The sequence below is a fragment of the Momordica charantia genome, assembly GCF_013281855.1.
Source record: "Momordica charantia cultivar OHB3-1 chromosome 4 unlocalized genomic scaffold, Mcharantia_2.0 BLBB01000004.1, whole genome shotgun sequence".
In the NCBI taxonomy this organism is placed as follows: Eukaryota; Viridiplantae; Streptophyta; class Magnoliopsida; order Cucurbitales; family Cucurbitaceae; genus Momordica; species Momordica charantia.
The window spans coordinates 27393734-27417992 of record NW_028275162.1 but is presented as its reverse complement, the minus strand read 5'-3'; the positions used below and the strand labels follow the sequence as shown (position 1 = coordinate 27417992).

Sequence of the window (24259 nt, the reverse complement as noted above, 5' to 3'; positions counted from 1 at the left end):
TCGGAGGAATAAGGTTTTCGAATTTTTTCAATAATGGAGGATTTTAAGCATTTGATATTTCAAAATTTAAGGGATTTAAAATGTAACCTCCCAAGTAGCCAATTTTGGATTTTTAAAATTAATTAATATTGAGGTGAGATGCGAAAGGATATATTAGTAAATTTGGTGAATGTAAATTTTATATCATTCAATCTTTTTTTGTAATTATAGTCTCTAAATAGCATCCCTAATTATAAATCTTTTTTAACCATATTTCTACGATCTTAAGAACCTCTTATTCGTTCGTTAATTAGTGTTGAACTAAAATCGTATCAGCTTTGAAATGTATTTAATGCTATGATTTATAGTATTATTATTTATTTATTGAGCTGGGCCGCGCCGCCTATGCTTTAAGATCCTCTTGCTGCTGAACCTTTCAAATTTGCCTACATTCCACTGTTCTAATTTTCCTGGAAAATTCGCATCGCCATCAACATCGACAAATCGGTGCTGTCCAACTTCGAGTGCGTACTTGATGTCGCCAGTGTTGCAATCCTTATCCATACGCGTTGCAGTACCAACTTGTCCCTGCGGCGATAATGTGGGACATCCCCTTCTCGAATCAGTACGAATTTTTCACTGTTTTTACTCTTCTGTAGCCGACGATTTCCAAACGCTGCTCCTAAGTTTTCTTACTCTGCGAATGTTGAACGCAAGTTTGGTCGAACCCCAAATCAAAACAGCCAAACATGAAAAGGAATCTTCATTCCTTGCCCAAAACGAAAACCCATGAAGCTGAGCTTATGACTCCGACAAAGTCAAAAGGTGAATCCTTTACTTTTGTTTTTAGTCTCCATTGAATATTATTAAAAAGAAGACGATGAAGGAAAAGGGAATGACAGGTCTAAAATAATTGTCAAATGTCCACCATTTTTATATATGGCAGTACCCTCCAAATAAGCTATGGGCAGGGTAGCTCAAGCTGTAAAAGGCATATCAAACTTTTTTCATATATAATATAACTAATTCTGCTACTGCGTACTAGCAGATTTTGGTTCAGCAAAGATGAAGTTTGGGAAGGAATTTTTGTCCCAAATGGTGCCAGAATGGCAAGAAGCTTATTTGGATTACAATCTTCTGAAAGAAGTGCTGAAAGATGTCAGCCTATCGAGGCAGCCAAAAGCTTGTGATGCTGCAGGGCGGTTGAAGAGAAAGGTATCTTTGTACAGAGCTTTCAGTGGGCTAACAGGGCGAAGGAATTCTCCAAAAAAGCAGGAGGATGCAATACTTACAAATATAGTGCAGAGCGGGTCCGAAGAGAGCTATCAGAGCATGTTCTTTATGTCCTCGGACCAAGGGGGGGAGAATGAGGTGGTTTTCTTTAGGAGACTTGATGATGAGTTCAATAAAGTGGTGAGGTTCTACAAGAAGAAGGTGGGGGAGCTGATGGTGGAGGCCGACGAGTTGAGCCAACAGATGGATATTTTGATTGCTCTAAGGATAAAGGTGGAGAAGCCGGAGGTCTCATTCGAAGACGTCGATGAACATGTTGATCTTGCAGGCAGTGCAGCCTCATCAACTTCAACTGTTAATTCCATTAATGCCAGAACTTCAGGTAACTTATAATAAAAAGCCATTGAATTTGAATTTGGGATCTGGTTTTGATGTTAATAGAGTTGGAAAAGAGACATAAGTTGTTAAATGCAATGGTTTTGTGATCAATATGGATTTTCTTCCTGCATAACTATGGACGGGAGAGATAATTCTATTGGTTTTATTTTTTTACTGTCTAGATCTTGTTTTTGAAGGACGGTCACGCTTGGAGGTAACTCAAGAAGTTGAGATGGAGGATGAAGCAGCTTTGGGAGATGAGGATGTGGAAGAAAAAGAGGCAAAAAGTTACCGCAGGAAGACCAGTAGAGGAACAACTTCTACAATTAAAGAACTCAGACCAGCTTCACTAGAATTTTTACCCCATGTACGGATTAATGTCTCTCCTGAAACACCCGTATCAACATTAAAATACATGGTCACGAGTTCCAAGGCACGGTTATCGTATAATAAGACGGAGTTGAGGAGATCAGAAGAATTGATGACCCGTGCCATGATCCAATTCTACCAAAAGCTTCAAGTTCTAAAAGGATACAGGTAATGCAAGAGTCTTGATGTTATAGTGAAAACTATATTTCTTCGTGTTGAATTTGTCAAACTATAAACGGTTTTATTCCTTATGGATCTACAGCTTCTTGAATACATTGGCCATTTCGAAGATCATGAAGAAGTATGATAAGGTCTCCACAGCTACCCCTTTATTTACTTGAAATACATGATCTTTTTCCTTGACTAACTCTGATTCTATTGATGTAGGTTACCTCACGCAAAGCATCAAATGCCTACCTAGAAATGGTGGAAAAATCTCCTCTTGGAAGCACTATTGAGGTCTTTCACGATTCCTGAAACTAAACTGTGGTTTATTCAGCCAATTCTTGCCTGAAAGTTTTTCTTCTTCGAAATGTTTATGTACTACCACAGGTTACAAGGCTAATTGAAAGGGTGGAGACTGCTTTCATTAAGCACTTTGCAAATGGAAATCGAAGAAGAGGGATGGACATTTTAAGAAGAAAAATCAGAAGGGAAAGACATGGAATTACATTTTTCTCTGGTAATAAAACTTGTTAGAACAGAAACTAATTTCTTTCAAGCTTGAGTTTATGGATTTCCCGAGAGTGTGTATTAGAATCATAAAGAAACAATGATAACATCACCGCAATGTCTTATGCTCTTGGTATCTGCAGGTTTCTTCTTTGGCTGCGCTTTTGCACTTGTAGTGGCCATCAGTGTAATAATACACGTAAGAAACATCTTTAAGAGCGAAGGGCGCACTCAGTACATGGATAACATATTCCCTCTCTATAGGTAATTTTAAAGGTCACTTTGAAGTTTCGGGGCGTCATCCTTGTAAAAAACCATTAGGAACTTCAGTAACCATTTTGATGCTGAGATAATTGTTGCCCTTTTAACGTTCATATATGTTGATATTGATGTTTCCTTTTTCAGCCTCTTTGGATTTATCATCTTGCACATGATGATGTACTCTGCGAATATATACTTTTGGAGGCGTTACCGTGTCAATTACACATTTATGTTTGGCTTCAAGCAAGGAACAGAGTTGGGTCACCGGGAGGTCTTTTTTCTGAGTTCAGGTCTTGCTGTGCTAACATTGGCTTGCATTCTCTCGAATTTGGACATGGAGATTGACCCGAAAACCAAAAGCTTCGAAGCTATAACTGAATTGATCCCTCTGGCTCTACTCACTGTAAGCTCCATCATTTTTTGTGGAGTGCAGTCTCAAATATCTGTCTTCATGCTATAGCTATTGTACAGCATTATTGTATCAATAGTAAAGGCCTTGTCTGAACTGAACTCATGTTGCAGGCTGTTCTTCTTATAATATTTTGTCCTTTTGACATCATATTCCGTTCCAGCCGCTTCTTCCTCATCTGTAGTGCGTTTCATTTGGTCTGTTCTCCGTTCTACAAGGTAGTCAGAGGGATAGAAGTTTTACGCATATGTATTTCTACTTTTGAACGAAAAGTGTATGGTCAGTGCTAATTCAAATCTTCCTTTTATCTGTAGGTTACCCTCCAAGACTTTTTCTTGGCAGATCAGCTTACCAGCCAGGTTTGACATTGAACTTTAAGATTTTGATATCTTTCATTATCCTGGTAAACTTTATACACCAGAGCTAATACAGTTACAATTTTCATAAAGGTGCAAGCCTTCCGAAGTTTGGAATTCTATATATGCTACTATGGGTGGGGTGACTTTATACGAAGATCAAATACATGCTCTGAGAGCAAGATTTTTGAAGCTTTTTACTTCGTTGTTGCGATTATTCCATATTGGATTCGTACTCTCCAGGTAATCAACTGGTTTAATAGAGATTTTCTGCTCAACAACTATAGATGTCCTTCTATAATGTATCAAATCATCAGAGCTAAGGTTTTTTAATGCTTGCAGTGCCTTCGACGCTTGCTCGAAGAGAAAGATGTAATGCATGTGTTTAATGGACTAAAGTACTTCTCAACAGTCATTGCGCTTGCAATGAGAACAGGCAATGATCTGAACATGGGGATGACTTGGAGAAACTTGGCTGCAGTTAGTTCTGCTATTGCAACAATTTATGGCACATATTGGGATATAGTCTGTGACTGGGGCCTTCTGCGACGAGGCTCGAAAAATCCATGGTTGAGAGACAAACTATTGATACCCCACAAAAGTGTTTACTTTGTAGCAATTGTAAGAACATTACTGGCTGTTTGGGATCTATTCTTGAAAAACAGCATTCTACTTTCATTTCAGAAATGCAGAAAGTAGCTTGAAGAGGACGCTATGGTGTATCTTACCTGATATTTTTATTTGAAATCTGGTTTGCAGGTAATGAATATCTTGCTGAGACTTGCTTGGATGCAGTCAGTATTAGGTTTTAGGGAAGCTCCATTCCTCCATAGGCAAGCCTTAATTGCCATCGTTGCCGTGTTGGAGATTATTCGACGAGGAATCTGGAATTTCTTCAGGTACGCCCTATGTTCCTTGATAATCTCAGCAGAGGGAAAATTTTGACTGAACTATTTAAATCAGAGAATGGATTAAAAGACTTACAAGACATTGGTTTTGCACTTATCAGGATGGAGAATGAGCACCTAAACAATGTCGGGAAGTACAGGGCATTCAACTCTGTGCCGCTTCCTTTCGACTACGACCACGATGAGATGAGGACCCAATTATGAAAGACCACTGTTTGATTGATTTTTTTATTCTTACACATGGCTTGGTTTTCTTTATATTTGTAGTTAAAATGTACAAAGTAAATTGTTGTAGAAAGAAAGAAATAAGGTTAGCCTGAGAATCTGTAAAAAAGAAAAGAAAGAAAGGTATTAAGATGTGATTTTTCATACAAATGGAGTGGATCCTTGGAACATAGAAGAATTGATTTGATAATTCAATTTCATTTGCAATGCTGAACAGCATTAGATGAAGGCATAACAGGAACATGTCAATTCTTCAAAACACATTCATTGAGTAGAGAACTTATTTTGGCCACCAGATTCCACAAACTTGTGTCAGCCAATTGAATTCTATACATTGACTGAAAAATTAGATATCTTTCATTCAAATCTAATTTGTGTACAGAAGGATATCAAAATTCAGTTATACAGAGGGAAAAAAACCTATTCATCATCTTCATTGCCATTAGGCAGAGAAGCTGAAGAGTTAGAGGGAGAGTTTTCATCTGTCACAGCACCGGTACTCTCGTCATCCTGATTCCTAAAGAGAGAAGAAAATGACAAAGGGTTATTTGTGGAGCTTTCTTTTTGTAAGCCACGAATGGCTGTCATCGCAGCAACAATACTTCGATGTAAATCCTCAGTTTCGTCGCCGAGATTTGAAGGTGTCTTGGCTGTGGTAATTTTTGTGTCATCCAGTATAAGGTTTGAGTCAAGTTGTAGAGATGGGGTAGATTCAACTACTTCTGCTTCCAGTGGGAAGAGTAGCTCTAGGTTTGCCTCACACTGATGAACCAGACTTGTTAGAAGTTCTGTTGTAAAAAAAGGTTGACGAACTACGAGTTGCATGTAAGGCAGACGCAACAGTTCCCCCGTTCGTTTATCGTACTTCTTCAGAATCTTTATTAGCCCTTTAAAGCCACATTTGAAAACAATCCATAGTTAAAACGCTTCTAATATCAGAGTTATATCTGGTTTTGGAAGGGAAAGAAAAGAGTGGTTCAAAAGAATCTAATGCACTAGCACTGGGGACCAAAATTCAGTGTTAGTGTTCTAGAGTTGGACGCCAACTTACAACTCTATTCCTAAGAAAAATGCATGTTTATAATGCAGTAGCTAAAATCTTTATTGATTGATCTACAGCTTTACCTCGGAGGCCATTTACCTGCAAAATTCAGGGAGCTATAGTTTTTCAGAAGCACCATTCCTCCATGAATGGCAACGAAGTCCTTACGAATATTCATCATTTCTTCACTGAATTCGTTCTCAGATGTAAAAACACCTTCCCTGCTGCTTTTTTCCTTGACATGATCAATTCTTTGCTTCAGCTCCTGTCCCAATTGAATTCAAGTATCTTCAGAGAGATATAGTAATATAAGTTTATAACTGCTAGAAACCTTTCCTTTCAAGATACGAAATCTACTCTATTCCAATTTCTAGAAAGTAAGTTAACTATGATGTAGCTTTTTGTGTTTAAAAGAACAAAAACAGTTTCAAACTTTGATAAATTGGTTACTAATCAGTAGAATGTTAACTGGAATTGGTTTTCAAATAATTAAAAACTGATCAGAGAACAAAATCAATGTTTTTCCACTATTCTATGTTTCTTTTTTGAGGAATTTAGTAATTGTGGAGTAGGGAATTGAACCATCAACCTTAAGAACGATAATATGTGCCTTATCCACCTCAAACATGCTTGAATTGACCACTATTCTATGTTTTATTAAAATATACCTAATTAGTTTTTAATGAAAACTAATTTTTCTCCAAAAAAGGAAAATAAAAGTTTTTTTTCCCTCGAAAACGAGAACAACTTAAAACAAGTCCAAGAATTTATTCCAGAAATAAGAGCAATATGATACTATCAATCAATCTTGCGTTCGACCAAGCAGAACAACACTATTGGCAAATGTTGACTTTCCTTCTGCCTGACATTCTTATGCTGGATGAGAAATGGATAGATCTTTAAGTGCAGAAGTTGAATTGGGAAAATATTAGGTGCAGAAGATCAGAAAAACTTAACGTTTGAAATAAAATGAACCTTCATTCTATTATTTTTTTTCAATTCTTTTCCAGAAGGGACTTCCAAAACTTGAACAAACTGTACGCCACCAACAAAACACATCAATACTATTGATACCAACCATCAATACGGCAAACAGGGTTTACATTTTAATATTTTATCAACATAATCCTCTTCTATTTTCGAAAAAGTAGATGAGAAATGTAGATGAAGAGAGCTGTTCAGCAGGTTAAAATACAACATATAAGAAGATGGATAAAAAAATGCACAGGCTGCAAAAGAAACAAGATATGCTTTTTAAGAACCAGTGCAAATTTGAGATTTGGTTGAACATAACCTTGCTGAATGCAGGAAATAAATTTTGGTACCCATTTGTAGGCTCTAAGACTCAAGAATCAAGGTGATGGCTATTCATTTGCATGTCTAATTTTGGAAAATTCTATAAGACAAAATTTAGAGATTCTACAGGTAAAAATAAAGGTTTAATGGATAAATCTGCCATTGATAGTATTTAATCGAGGGAGATAGCAACTATAGCAGAAGCTTGTTCTCATACATTTTACAACCTCAATTAACAGGACCAATGTGATGTGACTGCAGTCGTGCATGGCCTAATTCCTACTATCATCCAAAATATGGGACATACTATGCATATTCCATCACTTCAGTTAGGTTCCTTGATTTTGATTCTATAACAATTTAGGAGAGACATTAATCTTTCAAATTCTGACCTTCACCATGTATATTTTTCTTCACCATGAATCCAGTCTCTTTTTTCCATTATCTTTTTTATTTCTTTTATAACCGTAGATGTCTAAATCAGCTTATACACACCTTGACTAGTTCTCCCAACTTTCTAACCTTATACCATTTTCATAAAAGACTTCTAGAATTAATATTTTAGGTAGGTGACAGTCAAATATTAACTATAATCTCATCATAGACATCTAACATTTTCCTTAGTGTCTAGGTCAGTTTATGCACAGTTCAACTGATCTCATTGGACACTTGCATGATCCCATAACATTTGTTTGTCAAAAAACTTGAATGATGAGGTGGACACCATGAGTCTGAACCCATTCTCCTAAAGTCTCTTTACTTTCTTCTACTTACCTTAATGACCACAAAACCAACCCATAATTAGAGACATCTAACTTTTCACACAAGCCTTTATGACAACCCTTTATGACATCTAACTTCTCAACCTGCCTTTATGACAACCCTTATCGAAGATCAAACAAAATCCTTCCAGCCTCTTCCAGGTGTCTTGTTTCATTCATAAGTCCATAAGTACTAACTTAATTTCCCTTCAATTGTCATAAGTGTGACACACTGCTTTTCTTATAATCTTTCTTAGCACTCGAGATTTCTTTAAAAACTCAAATGCCCCACAAAAAAAGTAATATCACAGTGAACACAGATATTATAAATATATTTACTAGACCAACAGGCATGCAAGTTCAATAAGAAATCGACAAATTAAGAAGGGGAAAAAACAACCTGAAAGCGAATAACAAACTCTTCCTCTTTATCAACGTAAAAATCATTCAACTTTTCCAGCTCTTCATTGAGAATCCTAACGAACCAATCCTGGAGGTCGGCCAGAGAACCAGCACCAGTCTCACAGTGGCCACGAACGGACTCCAAGGACGCAGCAGCCACGGAATCGTCAAACAAAACGCGCCCTTGAAGGGGCGGAAGCAGAAAATTGAGAGAATGGTTCGTGGGTATCGGAGCAGGCGTAGAAGGGAGATTGGGGTAATGTTTGATGAGCTTTTTGAGGGGCTTGTAACAGAGAAACTTGTCCCTCCACTCGGGGAGCGTCTGTTCCAGATGGGTCTTGAATTCCTTCCCAAATTTCATAGCCGAAAGACCGAGAGATTGGAGTTGAAGATCGCGGGCAATGGAAAATTGGGGAGAATGAGTAGAATTTGGGGTCAATTTCTGCGTGTGAGAGCGAACCAGAGGGAAAATCAAAGATGAAAGATAGAATAAAATTATTTGTTGTGCCAACTTCTTTGTCAGATTCCATTTATGCGTTTTTTGTATCTTATGCTTTCTTTTATGCTTCTAATACTGTTTGTGTTTCCAAACTCAAAAGCCATTTTTTAAAGGTTATTCTTCTTTTTAAAATAATGTATAGGTTGACTCTTTTTTATCTTGTAATATATTTAATATATTTTTTTACACGTGCGTACCGATTTTAATTCTCAATTTCATAGTTGGATATATGTGTCTTAATTTACTGATGTAAGTTTTGATTGACTACGGTAATCTATCTTCAAAAATATTTGTAATTTAATTGGTGGGTTATAATTTAACCATGAATACATATAACTATAATTAAATTTTGTATTCCTAAAAAAAAATTGAACTCCCTGCATGATGCAGTAAGTGTGTGTGTCTATATATATATATTCCATCCATAAATTTTCTTCCTATATATACACTTTTTGTTTTTTTTTTCCGAAAAGATATATATACACTTTCTAACTTAAATTTAAAAAACAAAAAAAAAATATGAAAAATGGGTCTAACTTTTTCTTTTTTGTTTATTTGAAATGAATAAATTATAAATGTGGTCAATAATATTTTTTTAATACGACAAGTTGTGGTCAATAAATTATAAATGTGGCCATAAATTTCTTTTTTCTAAAATTTTTTTAATTATAATTATTCGCCGTCCGTCCCTACCAAACATTACATCACCACCGTCGATTTCTAGCGCCTCGGAATCAAAGATATAAATTTCAATTAAGCGGCTGATCTAACCTTTACGATTAGGGTTTGGGCGGGAGGCTCCCCTGCGATGCCCTAATTTCAGAGATCGCTGTATTTAAATGCCAATGCCATCGCCAACCTCAGCTTTCGACATCCAGTCGCTGAAGTTTTGATCCCCAGATAGCAAAGATAAGGTATTTTCTAGTTTCTATGCCCGAATTTGGTCAATGATTCGCTTGAGAATGCGTCTCCAGTATGCTCTGTTCTTATCTTTGTGCTGAGTGTAAATGCTGTAGATCCTTGTCTCCAATATGCTGGAGTTGATATTTGAGTTCTTTTTTCGCTTGCCATTTCAGAAAGCTTCCTATAAAGTGAATTTGTGAACCTTAAAAATGGATTGGATTGGGGGGTGAGAGCATAGAATTTATGTATGGATGCTTGCTTGTCGGTATATGATCTTTTTGTCATGAAAATTTGGGGATTTCTGCGGCTAAAAAGTTTCTGAAAATGTATGTTGCATATGAATTGGCAAGGACGATAACTTAATTGTTTCACTGTTTCTTCATTTAGCTACATAGCACTGGTACTGAGGCTCCTTGATGATTGTATTATTGGTGCCAAATTTCAATGTGCAACAATAAAAGGGATCCGCTTTGCAGCTTAAGCTTAAATGTATTTCGCTGCCTGTAATGCCCTCACATTCACGAATTGCATTAAATACATCTTCTTATCATTTCATTTTCACCAGTTCGATGATTAAGACTTCTGTATGATCTTATGACATCATAGCTCAGAAGCTTCTAATTAATTTTTTACGTTTGCAGCTCGAGGGGTCTCGTGCCAAGTATCGATTGCTTTAATCCAAGGCCCCCAAGAGTTGCTCAACGTTGATAGTGTACTTTGGGAAAGGAAGATTGATTTTTAGTCAGTTCACAGCCAATTCTTTTTACTGTAAACGCTATATATCATATAGAGGGTAATTACGGATTACCACAAATCTTCTATCTTCCCACCATGTACATGACTTCTGTTCTGTCTTTAAAATGTAGTGTGTGGTTATGTTATTATTAATGTCATTAATATTGATGACCCTTATGGAGATGGCTGCTTATGGTTTGGTAATATTCATTTAGACAGAAGTTTGTCTATTATTTTGCACGAGAACTGTGGCCCTGTGTTGTTCAATATCGAGAGCCTAGTCTCATTGTGCACACATCATAGATGGGATCCGCTTTGCAGCTGAAACAGTAACATGTTTCTGCTGCCTGTAATGCCCTTACAATTTTCAAATGATATTATGCCATCTGCGGGATAAACATCTCACCTAGCTTTAATAAATTCCTTTTTGTTAGGTGGCAAAGTAATTCATTTGAGGAAATTTGACCTATGAGTTATTTTTATTTTAGTTCCATAACTTCAGAGTTTACCCGAAGAGGTTGGTTTGACTAGTTGCATTATCATAACGGTACCGTGTAATGGTTCATTTTCTATTATCAGAACTCATCTCATGTCAATGTTGAGTTCTGACCTTCTTTTATATATACTTATATAGATGATATTTCAAAAGATGGAAACTTATGCCACTCATTAAACTGTGGTTGTTGTAAGTAGGCAAAAGTTTACACTGAGAAATAGCTGAGAGTCTAAAAAACAATCATAGCAGTTGTCGGATGAAAGCTCCAATGAGTTGAACAAGAGATGACCTTGTGGCTCCAATTCTTCCTTACATCAAAGACACCAGCGTGATGGAAAAGTACACATGGAGGATTCTGTTTTTTGATTTTGTCATGGCTATTTAAATTCCCATGGCCAAGCTCTTAGCACTTGACTTTTATTTTTTGGATATTTTCCATTGCATATATGTATATACATATCTCATGTATAGAGAAGGGCTTAGTCACTAACTATTATCTTTCTGGCAATTTTATAAAATCAAAGTTTTCTGGTTTATTAAATTCGAGTTTTCTAGCTCCTCAATCCACAGGTTCTGTTCAGACTTGCAATATATTTTGTTTTTTCTTGTTTTCTAGATATGTTGTCTCAATGGAAATAGAGAATTGAATCCCCAATCTTTAGAGAAGGAGCAAGATGTAGCTAAGTTCATGTTGTTGACCTAAGTCCAAAATATTAGGTAAACCCAAAATTTGTTTAAACTTTTTTAACAAACACAAATGCTTAAGGGTCTATTTCGTGATGTTTTTGTTTCAATTTCTTTAAAATTTAAAATTAAAAAATTAATTTTTTTTTTAAAATTTGCATGTTATATTTATTACACATTTTATAAATCAAGATAAAATCATTTATTTATGTTTAGGAAAAAAACTAAAAATGGAACTTAATATATTCAGGCAAAACTAGGAGCCAAACACCTCTAAATTAAAATATAATATTTTTTGAGAGACAAAACTAAATATTTTTTAAAAATCATAATTAAGATAACACACTTGGGACGCTATAATTAATATCTTATGTATTTGAATGTTATAAGGTTAGTTGGATGATTTAGTGAGATTAGACAAAGTGATTAGTCATTCCAAATTCCAATTCCTTTTGGTTTGTGATTGAAGTTGTTGTACCTTTTGGTTAGCTAATGAATTGCAATTGTCTCTTTTCCAACATTTAAGAACCAAGATGTGGAAAATTCTCTCTGATTTTTTTTTTTAAATTTTATTTTATATGTATATTTTTTTCCATATTAGTTGGTGAAAAAGGTGAAGCTTTTACAGCATGGTTAACTAGCTAGGCTGAGATTGAAAATTCTTTTTGTGTTTGAAAAATAAAACAGCAGAGGGCAGTAAAGATTTGTATATTTAGTTCCATGCTCGTATTTTGCTGAATTTAATATGTGCAGTTGGTTGCAGAGAAGCCATGTGAGGTCTCATTAAGGTGAAACAAATGTAATTTTGTACCTTTTAATAATGATGTAATAATTATAAAAATTAAAAATAAAAGAAGTTATTTGTGATTGAACATACAACGTCGTCGTTCCCCCAGCCCTCAACACAGCCTGGCTTCAATTATCCTCATTTAATGAGGGGATCAAAATTTAAATGCTTTTCCCAAATCTTTTTGAAAGCTCGTATTTTGTTCAAACTTCGAATAAATTTTGTTAGAATCCATTAATAAAGAAAACAAAAAAGCCCTCTTAAAAATCAATTCAAACACATTCCTAATCTTTTTAATTCCCAACAAAAAAATTAAAATTCCAAATTAAATCATCAGCTTAATACCTCCCTTGAGATAAATTAGAGTCATAGAGATTAATAAATTAAAGTTAAAGAAATTAATTCAGGGCAACCTGTTTCTAATTAAGATGATTCACGTAGTGAAATCTAACCTCTAGAAGTCTTTTCTAATTATTTTTATTCTTTTAGTTTGAAATTCCATTATAAAATCAATTATTTATCTTTACAAAATCATAGTTAAATCCATGGATATTGTTTTTTATTCCAAACATGGTGGATATGAGATTTGAACCTCTTAACCTTTTGAATAATAAGCGAATAAATTAAGATTTTTTTATTTTATCCTCCAGTTGGCAGAAAGTAAATAAATTATAATACTTTTTTTTATTTTATTATTTTTTCTTATCATTTTACTCAAATTCAAGAGGTGTAGAGTTATTTTCTCGCTATCTGTATTAAATCCTTCCCTCGTTTTTTTTTTCCCTTCTTATCTTAACTTCTATAACTGCTAAAAAGAATAAGCTTTTTAAGATTTTTTTCTTCTTCAAAAGTCTAAAAAAGAGAAAAATATGGTCTTAAAACTTTTTTTGATGGAATCAATTTTCCCTTTTGATGGGGCCTGCCAAACAAATATAAAAGGGAAATTAAATCTGGTTTACATCAAGATCAATATATAGGTGACCATTTGCTTTTATAAAATCCCAATTCTGACCCAAAACTTAATAAATGTGCTTAAAACATCTAACTTCGTTTTCGAGGAAAATAATATAATGATTATGATGGAGAAGTTTAAATCATATTTTGATTGGTAGATTCCACGTCTAATGTTTAAAACTTAAAATATTTCATCTTCAGCCTTTACATAAAAGATCCATTTTAATCTTTAATTATCATTAAATTATTATGTAGTAAGTTGTTTAACATATCATATCAAAGTTATACGCCAAATTTGAAAATAAGTAAATCTTTAACATTAATGGCAAACTAAAATGAGTTTTTATAAAAGTTAAAGTTTTAAAACTTAATTGAGGAAATAATATATCTAACCAATGTCAAGCAGTTCAATATGAGCATAATTAACTAATTACGATAGGATCATAACATCCGCTAAAAGTCAGAGGTTTAAATCTCTACTTTCATTTATATATATATCGGTGAACTGAAAAAATAAATTCGATTCCAAGTGTTTGAGTGACGAAACAAAACCGTAAATAAAAAATGGGAAAAATGGGTCAGAATTCATGGTTCAGAAGAGTTTAGAACTGAAAAAATAGAAAATGGGACCAAGGTGAGTAAATTGCATTATTATTGGCACCTCTCTACATTTGACCTGTCTATATCTAATGTTTTTGGATTTTACCAATGGGAGAAGTTGGAAATTACCTAATCCACAAGAAAGCTGCAAAAAGTGATTCCTTAATTTCCACAGCTATTATTTATTGTATTGTTTTGGGTTTCTCACACTCTTGTGAAACAATAATTAATTCATTTGTCAAGTTTTTATTAATTGCAAAATATATATGTGGTTTGATCTTATTCTACCTAAATGTCCGTAGATTATCTTTCTTTTATCCCTATGTGTCGTTTCAATATGATGTATTGTCCTAATGATATATAAAAGTACTTTTGTTCTCACTTTTACATGAAAACGATAATATATATATGGAACGTTTTGTTTCAAGTGAACATATACCAAATCAAGTAGAAATATGATTTGATATTGAAGTATGTGTTTGTTTTTTTGAAATGAATATACTCATTCAATTACCATGAAATCCACCACATGGAGTACTCAATTGAGTATATATCGATATTCGTGAAAAACTATATCCACATGGAATAATAAATTAATAATTTGACTCGAAGAAGAGAGATCAAAATCAAAAAGAGATCGAAAGACGAAGAGAGATTGAGTCGTGAGAGGTCGAGAAATGGAGTGACAAAGAAGATATTAAGAGAGTGACAAAGACTAAATTTAAAGGAAAAAGTTACAAAATTGAAAAATACTATTAAAACAAATTAGAAAATGCTATTTCTTACCATTATTCATTATTTAATTTCTTTGTAACATGTTTGATCTTATATTTTGGTTAGAAGAAGATAATATGACAACTACAATATAATGTTAAAGAAAAAACTCAAGGTCGAATTAAATCTTATTTTGAAATTTTTTTAATATAATATATGGGATGGAGATTAGAATCATAACCTATTAGCGAGAGATATAGCTCAATTACGGTTGAACTACGCTCGCTTTGGTCTATTTTGATTTGTTAAACCATTTGATACTTCAAATTAATTAATACCATATTGTTTTGGATCCTCAAATTTTCATAAATACTAGTTTCAATCCTCATTAAATTAGTGTATAAATTATTATTCAACAGAAATTTTAAAGCCACCTATTTTCAATTAAATTTGATGGTGGACTAGCTCTATACATACAATAAATATAGATGTTCAAGAACCGACATAGTTTGGCAAAACTCTGAAGCAGATGAAAGCATTTTTATTACACATTTACGAGAGTCGACAATTATAGATGCAACTAAAATCTGCAATAGTTTGGCCCTTCAACCATTTCCCCTACAATATTGATTTCTTTTTGAAGCCCTCCTAATAAAAATTGAAACCCAGCTAAATTCTTGAGCCTCACTTTCCAAATCTCTAACAAATTTGATCCCTTTTTTTCAGAACATTGAAGAATCAGAGGGAGAAGAATCGACCAAATTAAGAATACTATTCCAGTAATTCTTGTTATCTTCATAACAATCACTTGCACTGCCACTCCCATTTTCAGAGTCATCTCCTCCTCCATCAGAAAGGCTTCTTTCATCTATGTTGTTAAGAAGAAGATTAGTGAAGCCTTGATCTTGTGCAATTTCTTGTCTAGCGCCATGGACATGTCCATTGTTATTGTTGCTTGTTCTTAAGGATTCAGCTGTCCAAGTTGCTTCAATGGACAATGTCATATCATGAGAAGTAAAAGGCATTGAATTCTCAAAACCCTCTTTGTATTCTGGTAATTGTGTTGAGTTTCCAAATCCCTCCTCCTTCCACTCCCTCTCCCCCTCTCCTGATCTCATAATTCCACCCTCACAAGAGCTTGAACTCCCCACAAACTCGATCATTGCTATCGAGGTCTCCCCGGTGCCGGTAGAGGCCATAATTGGGGGCACGTGCTCGGAGAAAGTCAGTGTCGAGGTAGGAGACTCGAGATCCCCACCAATTCCACTCCTCAAACTGCCACCATTGCCTTCAGTGGATCTGGACCACCCTGTTAAGTAATTAACAAAATATTAAATATATCATAACCTATTAACTTAAGCTTGTTTCTAAGAGGTTCAACGGTGATGTAAAATTTAACGGTGATGTAAAATTTGACGTACCATTGTAACAAGCTTTTAGTGCGTCGAGCGAACGGGAAGGCATTCCGGGCGGCTCGGTTTTGGTGAAGAGCTGAGAGGAAGTTGAGGTAGAAGATGAAGAAGGTGCAAAACAAGGAGGGTTCCCAAGTTGCTGGAGGGAATGTGAATGTGAACTACGTAGCCTTGATTCTCTGACTAGCCGAGCTTCGGCTTCGAGCCGAGCGCTTTCCCACTGAGCTATATGGCTTAAATTGGCCGCGCTTTTTGACTGGCCATCGCCGGTGAGTAGAGCGTCGTTTTTGGGCTTGTGGGTAACTGGGTCAATCCCCATTTTTGCCAATCTTTTCTTAAGATGAGTGTTCCAGTGGTTCTTTATCTCGTTATCGGTCCTCTTTGGCAAGTGAGTCGCTATGGCCGACCACCTATGATAACCAGACAGAACAACAAGAAAAAACCAGAGTTGTTTCAAAATAAAACCTAGACAACAATATCGTAGAATTCCCTAAAAACTTTGACAAGGGTTTTTTGTTTGGTCGTTTGTGTGGTGACCACTAAAATGAGGGTTTAGAAGACAAATTTTCAGACCCCATTTTTCATGTCCGTGTAGGGAAAATAGCAAATTTTCACGTGTCAGAGGGTCGTAAGATTAATGATGATACAATGACAGAAAAACCCCAGTTCGAAATTTAATGGAAACCTGTGCAGCTCATCCAAAAGAAATTCAAGTTTTTCTTTTGGGGTTAATATTACAGCAAAGTCTAAAAATGATGCAAAATGATACCTCAAATTTATTGTTTTTTCTTACAAAAAAGAGACGTACAAAAACAAAACCCAAAGTAGTGAAAATCGAGACAGCAGAAGGAGCCCAGAACACGAAATAAAATTCAAAGACCGAGGCCGAAAGAAGAAAGCTAAACTAAAAGATGGAATTTTTATTTCTTTTCTTGTGTTCGGATGAGAAAAATGAAAACTTTTTTGAATCCAAACCAGGAAGGAAAATTGTACCTGTTCCCCAAAAGAGCATGGAGCTGAATAATGGTCTGTTCTTCTTGCAAACTGAATTTGCCTCTCTTTATATCAGGCCTTAGGTAATTAATCCATCGCAGCCTACAACTCTTGCCGCATCTTTGGAGCCCTACAAAAAACAAAAGATTTCACATACATAAATCAGAGAGAATTAATTAAAGGGAAGGTTTTAGAGAAGAAAGAAGAAGAAGAAATATTATATATTGTTTGACCAGCTTTTGCAGGCAAGGCACGCCAGCTTCCATGGCCATGTTCTTCAATGTAAGCCAAGAGCTTCTGGTCTTCTTCAGGAGTCCATGGCCCTTTCTTCAGCCCCACCTTATCACAACATGGCGATCGTCCCATTTGCCTATATCTGCTCTCGGAATTAGCAAATCCCGAAGGAGAGAAATGAAGATTTAAGAGAGGAGCAGGGTGTGTGTTTGTTAATGAAGAGAATGGCCAGCAGCATAAATGGGAAGACACAAATAAATGCACACACCACAAGCACAACTAGAGAGCAAATTTTAAATAATTATCTCATATATCACAAAATATTGTAATCTTTCTTTTTCTATGCTTATTGTTATTAATTAACACCCATGCACTCTTTTCTTCTTTCCTTTCTTTTTATGTTCCTTTTTCGTTGACAACTTTAGCTTAACTGAACAGTTAAAATACTTATCTTGAATTTTGATGGTTGCTAATCTTATTATGTCACATTTTTTAACAGTCTTTTACGTAATGAATTCAAGAGAAAAATTAAATTTATTAACTTTAAACTTGATTTCTAAAATAAATATATTTTAGTATGCTAAATTACAATTTTGGTTCTAAACTTTTGTAATTATATTGGTTTAGTCTCTATTTAGTTCCAAATTCTTTTATAAGTATAGAAAATTGTATCTAATTTATTTGTGCATATAATTCGTTTAATATTAATGATCATGTTAGATTGTGTATTATTTATGGATCACGTGGTAGGTTGATATCAATATAATTTTTAAATAATATATAGTTAGTGTGCACAATGGAAATGTATAAAACTAATGGAAGTTGGACTTATTAGAGGCTATTAAGAATGTTTCGAAATATATGGATTTTCGAACTTACGATTTTTTTTATATACTTTAATTAGTTGAATTATGTTCCGGTTGACTTTAAAATATATATAATTAAATAAACACAATCATAAAAGTTTAAGAGACTTATTAATTGCTTTTGAATAATGTATAGGTAAATAATCATGTAAAATGAAACTCCAAAACAACAAACTTTTTTTTGGCGGAGTAACTCTAATAAAAAATTTCAAACCTGTTTTCCCTATATAAGAGACATTTTCTCTTTCACAATTTATATAAACCATAATAATCATTTAATAATTTTGAATAATTATTGAATCCTATTCAATAATATGTTTTTAGTAATTATTGAGTAAGATTCAATAAATGTGTGATATGACCTCATATATTTTTCCATCTACTAGTAAGATCATTCATCAACACCGCAACTTGGAAAGAAATAAAATGATTGGGATCTCGTAAAAGCTACAGCACTTTAAACACACAAGTAAATAAAAAGTTTTATAAATAATCATTATTTTAAAAATTTTTGAAAATGGAAATGATATTTTAGAAAGAATTTTTCAGATAAATGAATCATGATCCGCTTGATTTCTTTTACGATGTATATATCAATTTTTGTTACTTTTTTTTTATTTTTGCATAAAAAATTTTAATTGGTGGTGTCAGTCTGGATTGAATTGTGGTTGTGGGTACATTTGACTTTTCCTCTTAATCATTTACAAGGACAAAGAGCGTTACAAACTTAAATAAATAAATAAAAACTTGTAGATGAAAAAGAAAAAAATAAACAATTACACATCAATAAATAGAAATCATACATGTTTTTTTTTTAAATTTTAAAAATTATGAACCCGGACCCATATATTCATTAAATATAAAAATAGGAAAAGGAAAAAGAAGACATCTTTTTATTTATTGGTGTGTTGACAAATTATTCCAACCGAAAAATCTCTCTTCCAAATAAAAATTGAACAATAAAAAAAAAAAAAAAAAAGAAGCGGCTCGCTCTTGTACGGCAGTCGAAGTTTTTCCCAAACAAAGGTCTCTACGTAGCAAATAAAAAAACTTGGTTTAAATACTATTTCAGAGTATCTGCTAATTTTGATCTCAATATTTTTTATTTTTATTCATTTTAGTCTGAAATGTTTATTTTGATTTATGTACTTTAAAAAGTAACTTAATTGGTTATTTCATTTTTTTCCGATTAAAATATAGCTATAAATTTGTATTAAAAATTCTATTATATATAAAATTTATGTTAAACTTTTGTAAATAGAGATGTTGGCTCCCTTTTTAAAATACACGATCAAAATAAATGTTTTAAAAGTACGTAAGACTAAAATAAAAAAGAAAATTTAAGAATAAAGTAATCAAAATAAATCAAAGTAAAAAATACAGTAAAGCATTACTGGCAGTAAATGCTGATTAAAGATTAACTGTTGGTTAATATGGCTCAGTAAGGGCAGTTTTATTTTTAGTTTGTTGCAATTGAAACTCAATTATTTAAAAGAATGTTAATTTTGATTTAAATATGAGATCTCTAAAATAAAGTATTATCAAGTTTACTTAATTAAAAGAATGAAGAATAACAAAAATTTTAAAAGGAAATGAAGAAATGATAATAATTTAAAAAAAGAGAGAGAAATCACAAACCTATATGTTAATTACATTGGTAGTTTCCAATAACAAAAACAACTTTGTATATCACGAAATAAATATTAAATGGGCCCTAAAATGTCCATTTTATTCTTTCATAAACATTGTTTTCAACGAAATTATTACATCATTACAAAATTACACAGGAGATTAATTTTATGTGGCGACCCTTTAATTGACGTCTATTTGATAATTAATTTTATTGATGATTACAAATCATGCCCGTAAATTTTGAAAATTACTTCAGACACTCCTGTGGTTTGTAAATTTACAAATCATGTTTTTCCTTAATTTCATGATTTTACCAATAATAAATACAATTACAATAACCCAAACAGTCTCCTTATTGGAAAATTTTTATACTAATGTTGTTTCCAAAAATTATATACACTACTATTCTTCAATAATATCATACTACTATCACCTATACTTAGCCACAATAACTCTTGAAAATTCATTTTATTTCACGAGTTTAGCATTTCTAGTAAATATTGATGATGTGATTAAATATAAGTACGGGTTTATTTTAATGAACGCTCTAATTATTAGTCTAATCTGAAGCCTAGACAAACCTAAAAATCCCTAAAAATATAATTTCCCAAGAGTACCAAAACCAATGAACTTAACAGTATACTGAAGCAGTTTCTTTAATAGATTTTAGTCAACCTCTACAACACTTCAACTCTATAAGGCTAATCTGTTTATTGACAAAAAATTATTACACAATAATTTCAATGAACTACTAACCTATTGTCTCTGGGGCTCCAAATGTTTTCATCAACTTCTCAGAATCCCTCCAACTCAGCTTTGACATTTGAAACACCTATTTGCTGGAAAAATACAAGCACAAACATGAATCCAACTTGAAGATATGCAATTAATGATTGTTTGAAATAACAGATACCGATCATTCTGACTAGATTATGCACTGATCACACTTACGCATCGACACGAGACATACTTTCTGAGCTTCTATTAACAATTGGACATTCATAGAAGAATTCTAAGCTTTCAAAACACTGCATTTTACATTATAATTTAAACTTCATACAAATAATTAATGATTGACATGTGAATTAAATACTATACTTAAAACGCAGCAGACAAAGAATTGACTGTATAAAGCACCGGAAGCATTACTAGAATTTTTTTTTACTCTTTTTTTATTTTTACAGAGTCCCAATAAAATGATCCTTCAGAAGGTATTTGCTTCACAATAATCACTTCAGAGCTAACGGCCTTTATTATGTGCTAACATTGCTGCAACTAACTCAGAACTTGGCAGAGGGTTAAGGCAACAAAAAATCAGAGTTGCTCTGTTTCACTTACAAGGGTTAAATGAACAGGCCTAAAAGACAATGAGGGTACAATGGTCATTTTAAGTCCAACTTTATAATCCTTTCACTGTCATAGCTTGTATATGTCCTACTTGTTCCCAAATTGTAAATGCTAAAATAAATGAGTGGGTGATTGATGGAAGAAGTATGGACCTCAGAACTTAACCTTGGTAATGAATCCAAACCCCATATTCGGCTGCTAAATAAGTACATATTCAGTATAACATACGGATCCTTATTTCATCTAATAGTGGACTCAACTATGCTCTACTTTCAGAACTTAGCTTGAACCATTCATTCTATATTTTCCACATAAAAGAAACGGATAAAAAGGGATCTAATTATTAAGGGGATTCTGGAAATACATCACCCAATGACCCAAGCATCCCTATAATTCAACCTTTACTCATCAGCAATCCAGATCCGGCAAGCACTTTAATGAGAAATTGAGACCTGGGCTGCTCCTTTGAAGAAGTTTCTTACAATAGAGTGGTAAAGGGTACTTTCATAACCTTCTGAATGCGGAAGCAATTTATTGATTATGGACTCAAAGCTAGTGAAGGTGAATCATGAACGATTTGGGGCAACAGAAGAGGGAGGGGGGTCCATGAAGGAAAAAAGAAAAGGCCAATTTGATTAACTTAAATGCTTTGTTTATGAGGTGTGAGAAGCAAAGCTTTACAGATCCGGCATTCATATATTGTGGACAAGACCGTGGGGACACTTAATTTACTACTATTTCATCACTGCCAACTTTAGCTTTGAATATGGTCCAACATTGAGTAAATAGCCCTATTAATTGTATACCATAACATTTGTAAAAAATATACCAGTCCACACATGCAGTTTCTTTTCGAAATAAAAGAGACAGATCAAAGCCCCAATAAAGAAGCAAGAAAATTGGTAAAGTAAGATCCGTAACCTCTGGTTTCCTTGATGCTGCATACTGAGTTGTATAACAGCTTAGAAGAATATTAGGATTTTGAAGTCACTGCCTTGAGCTCAGCTGCTCCTCTCTCCTCTTCTCCATCCATATCCATACAATCAACCAAACAAATCATAAGTTCAAAACCAACATTAGTCATGTAAGCCAACATTTAGGGACAGAGGAAAATACATAATCATTGATGTAAATTGTTGAACCTTAGACAAAAGTTAGCCACAGCAGATCATAAGGATTCACAGATCAATAGATGATTTCGTCATTTATTGTTACCTTAATTGTGATTTACAAGCAAATAACAGATAGATGAATATTCTGGTACATAAAAGCACATTTTGGGTATTGGATATTTTCTTTGCTTATCCTTACATTTATTTCCGTCCTAGTTGCTGATATACTCTGCAACATTGTCATTGTCAAAACTTGAATGCTTTTGACAGGCTGTTTCGTGTATTACGTCCACACAAAACTTCTAAATTTAAACTACAGTAAATTCAAGGCATCAGGATAAATGTTTTGAGATTTATTGAACAGGAAGATGAGCAATTGTGTTGCGCAACCATTGGTCCGCTTGAATAAAGATAGGATTAAAATTAGAAACACCGTATTGACCTATCTCATCTGTTATTTTGGAGAACCATGGAATCGGTAATCTGCTAATTAATACATCCAGACAATTGTCAAAAAGCGTCTTCCATAGTTCAAATTCAGTATCTTCCACCGACGAGATTGCGATTTTGGGATCCCAGAACCTCAATTAGAAACATATTAGTCTTCTCCAAAATGAAAACAGTAAAATATTCCCACAAGTTACAATCAAACTAATTAGCAGAGAAAAATATTTGTAAATAAAATTACAGGAAACTGGACTTTAATTCAAGGTTAGGGTTTCGTTTCCTGAATTACCTTTTTCCGGCTGGCTGTGAGTTCTCTTTCTCCATGGCGCGCAAAAACAAATGGCTAATTGAATTTTCTTCTTCTTTTTTTTAATATAGAATCTAAAAATTTATTTTGGATAAATTTATTTCTAACACAAAGTAGTTGTACTGATTTTAGAATTTTTCTTTCCAGGATACAAGTAAAAAACAACCAACATAATTAAGAGAGATGAAGATTATAAATTTAAAATTAAATAAAGTAGTTGAATATTACAAATTCAAAATAAAAATAAACTAAAAAACTAATGGCTTATTTGAATTTAACACTTTTAAATTTCAAATCTGAAAAAAAAAACGACTAAACCCCACCAAAGATCAATGGAAAAATCAGGGCCAAAAAGAAGAAAGCTGTGATCTCGTTACGTGGCATATTTCTAAAAAATGAGTTCCATGAAACAGTTATATGCAAATCCAATGTTTAAAAACAAACTGAAAAAATCTTAAACTAAAAAAAAAAATTGAAATCATATTGAAAAATGAATGGAAAAATAATTTGCTAGGCCTACAGCTAAAAAAGTTTATTTAAAAAAAATTCCTATAAAAAAAAAAGTTTATAAAAATTTTGGCTGTTTTTCGTTCCATTAGGTGGTACAATTCCGAATGGAGTTGAAATCTGAGAATTTTTGGTTCGATGAATTTAGAAATGGGCCCTAATCCAAATAGCACAAACATGATTATAAAAATAAAAATAAAAATAAAATCATCACATAAAATTTTGAGAAATTTTCATTTTTACCTCCCACGAAATCAATTTTATTATTAAATTTATCAAAAATTCATCTTTAATTTTGAATGAGCGTTTAAATAAATTAGATTAAAAGAATAAAACAAATAAGAGAAGAGAGATGCTATTAACCTTGTAAACTTTATTAACTAATTGCTAAAACATTTTCAACTCCGCTCTAGATAAATTGATAGTTTATGTGTTTTTCCACGTCATTTGAAAAAAAAATTATTTATCTCAACTTGTGATTTATTTTCTTGATTTACTTTCTAGTATATGCTCTTTAGATGTTGTGTCTTGATCTCGAGTGGTGAGATCTTCCATTTTCGTTCAATATATTTACCTTTGCAAAAAAAAGGAAAAAATGTTTAGGATTCATAAAGGTTCATTTATGTTATCTCACGTTAAAAATTGTCATGTACATAATAATATAAATATTTTCATATTTATAATTCTTTACCTAATATTAGATCAAACAAGTTGATATCGTTCATAATTTTTACTAATC

General features: G+C 33.2%; 3 protein-coding genes and 1 long non-coding RNA gene across 8 annotated transcripts; 2 read left to right on the top strand and 2 right to left on the bottom strand.

The window, feature by feature from the left end:
• The first annotated feature begins 611 nt into the window (after positions 1-611).
• On the top strand, positions 612-5018 carry LOC111006300 (phosphate transporter PHO1 homolog 9). Of its 2 annotated transcripts, none has more exons than XM_022278155.2 (14): positions 612-804; positions 1028-1594; positions 1773-2127; positions 2222-2270; positions 2347-2418; positions 2512-2641; positions 2775-2895; positions 3037-3295; positions 3415-3519; positions 3616-3660; positions 3751-3900; positions 4000-4278; positions 4417-4556; positions 4667-5018. In XM_022278155.2, exons 1-14 carry the CDS (start codon positions 729-731, stop codon positions 4767-4769), a joined length of 2451 nt encoding a protein of 816 aa, XP_022133847.1. In that variant the 5' UTR covers positions 612-728; the 3' UTR covers positions 4770-5018. The 2 variants fall into 2 exon arrangements, with proteins under 2 accessions (XP_022133847.1, XP_022133848.1); XM_022278156.2 differs by having other exon boundaries at positions 616-804; positions 1788-2127.
• Positions 5019-5124: 106 nt separating this feature from the next.
• On the bottom strand, positions 5125-8894 carry SPX4 (SPX domain-containing protein 4). The gene is made up of 3 exons (XM_022278157.2): positions 8290-8894; positions 5932-6097; positions 5125-5677 (listed from the first exon to the last, which is right to left on the bottom strand). Exons 1-3 carry the CDS (start codon positions 8650-8652, stop codon positions 5211-5213), a joined length of 996 nt encoding a protein of 331 aa, XP_022133849.1. The 5' UTR covers positions 8653-8894; the 3' UTR covers positions 5125-5210.
• Positions 8895-9489: 595 nt separating this feature from the next.
• Positions 9490-10609, top strand: LOC111006061 (uncharacterized). Its single transcript, XR_002600813.2, has 2 exons — positions 9490-9704; positions 10081-10609. It is a non-coding gene; the product is annotated as an uncharacterized LOC111006061 (long non-coding RNA).
• A 4559-nt stretch (positions 10610-15168) lies between these two features.
• On the bottom strand, positions 15169-23051 carry LOC111006697 (transcription factor MYB16). 4 transcript variants are annotated; one of them, XM_022278763.2, is made up of 7 exons: positions 22996-23051; positions 22069-22167; positions 20557-20639; positions 17302-17444; positions 17069-17198; positions 16085-16485; positions 15169-15972 (listed from the first exon to the last, which is right to left on the bottom strand). In XM_022278763.2, exons 4-7 carry the CDS (start codon positions 17432-17434, stop codon positions 15386-15388), a joined length of 1251 nt encoding a protein of 416 aa, XP_022134455.1. In that variant the 5' UTR covers positions 17435-17444; positions 20557-20639; positions 22069-22167; positions 22996-23051; the 3' UTR covers positions 15169-15385. The 4 variants fall into 4 exon arrangements, with proteins under 4 accessions (XP_022134455.1, XP_022134456.1, XP_087978806.1 ...); XM_022278764.2 differs by lacking the exon at positions 22996-23051 and adding an exon at positions 22264-22309; XM_088122680.1 differs by lacking the exons at positions 22069-22167; positions 22996-23051 and adding an exon at positions 21512-22036.
• Between the last annotated feature and the right edge of the window lie 1208 nt (positions 23052-24259).